Source organism: Wasmannia auropunctata, unplaced genomic scaffold, assembly GCF_000956235.1.
Source record: "Wasmannia auropunctata unplaced genomic scaffold, wasmannia.A_1.0 LD319473.1, whole genome shotgun sequence".
Classification (NCBI taxonomy): domain Eukaryota; kingdom Metazoa; phylum Arthropoda; class Insecta; order Hymenoptera; family Formicidae; genus Wasmannia; species Wasmannia auropunctata.
Window position 1 is genome coordinate 1 of NW_012043417.1, and position 1,462 is coordinate 1,462.

At 38.4% G+C, this 1,462-nt stretch overlaps 1 protein-coding gene across 1 annotated transcript; it reads right to left on the reverse strand.

Annotated features, from left to right (window-relative positions):
- Window positions 1–678: 678 nt before the first annotated feature.
- On the reverse strand, window positions 679–1,389 carry LOC105460570 (phytanoyl-CoA dioxygenase, peroxisomal-like; the record flags this gene model as incomplete). The annotated part of the gene is made up of 1 exon (XM_011707057.1): window positions 679–1,389. A coding segment is annotated over one exon (603 nt), but the record flags the coding sequence as incomplete, so codon positions are not given.
- Between the last annotated feature and the right edge of the window lie 73 nt (window positions 1,390–1,462).

Here is a 1,462-nt window from a genome sequence, read left to right on the forward strand (position 1 = left end):
ATATATATATATTTTTGCGCAATTTATTTTTTCGCAATCCCCGTTTGTAGAGAGACGCTCGCTTTTTCAGTAGGAAACGTCAATTCGTCCCTGCAGACGACATTCGGAGCAGATTGGACAAGCATCTTTACGACGTCACCATTCAGTTAAACGATACTGACAACACTATCATTGATAATTTTACTTCACCGGACCTTTCCTCTCGCACGGTCGGAATCGTAAATCGATCGCTCTCGTAAAATCGAATAAAAAAAAAAGGAAACATTTGATAAATACTTTCATTTTGGCGTACACAAAACGCGTGTGATAATTAAATATTTATTATGCTAATTAGTCTTTTAAAGGAACTACGTTATCTCGTAATGATTATATGATGTCTCTTTACACTCTTGATATAAATGTGATTTATGTGTCAGATATGCGCTTTTAAAATAATTTATGAATCTATTCATCGAGATATCTCTTGTGCTGCTTCAAGATCATGTCACAGATGTTGACATGGAGTTGGACAAACAAAATTTACGACTTATATTTACTTCCGCGTGCGTTCCACGACAGGCGGTGATTCAGAAAAATTTCAAAAATTATGCAAGATCAAAATAAAACTGAAGTACGAATAGGAAATAGCAGTAGGAAAATCATCGAATAGAAAAAAAATTAAACGTAACTATATATGTGTACATAATAAAACTTAATCAAACACTTCTTTTTTTTTATTCATTCATTCAACCAGATTTAAAAGTAGAGTAAATATTCGCTTGCGTCTCGGATTCGCCGTGTATTAGATTAATATTCATATCTGTTCTCGTACATTGCGTCCTTCTTGATATTTTTTCCGCGCAGCATGAGACCCTGGCAAGGAGAGTTGTGTATGTCCTTGGTCGGCTCGTCGTCGGCGGCTCTCACTTGTATAAGAAACATGCGTCGACTTCTGTCGGACAAGTTCAGATACGAACCATGAAGCAACAGATAAGAGAAGATGATAATGTCACCCTTTTTGGCAGACACAGGAACAGCTTGGGACAATGGATATTTCTCAGGATCGACGTAATGATATTGGTCACCTTTCTCATCGGTCAATCCGTGGTCCTCCAACGGTCCAAGCTTATGACTGCTGGGATATACCGCCAAGCCACCGTTTTCCGGTGTTGTATCGTCCAAATGTAAAAACACAGCAAGCATAGTGTGTTTCTTGTGGGGAAAGTAATGATAGTCTTGATGCATCAAGTAAGGCGCACCTTTCTCCGGTGGCTTTATATGCGCCTTAGTATGATGCAACAATATGTTCTTGGTATCCATGATATCCTCGAGGGTGTCTAATAAATTCGGGTGCGTAATGGTCCGAGTGAAAACGGCGCTGTGCATTTGCAGATTATGGATGGATTTTACCTAATGCATAAACGAGAATACAATATGTAATACAACGTAATATACAGGGCGTCCGATACTCAATAATAAAGCG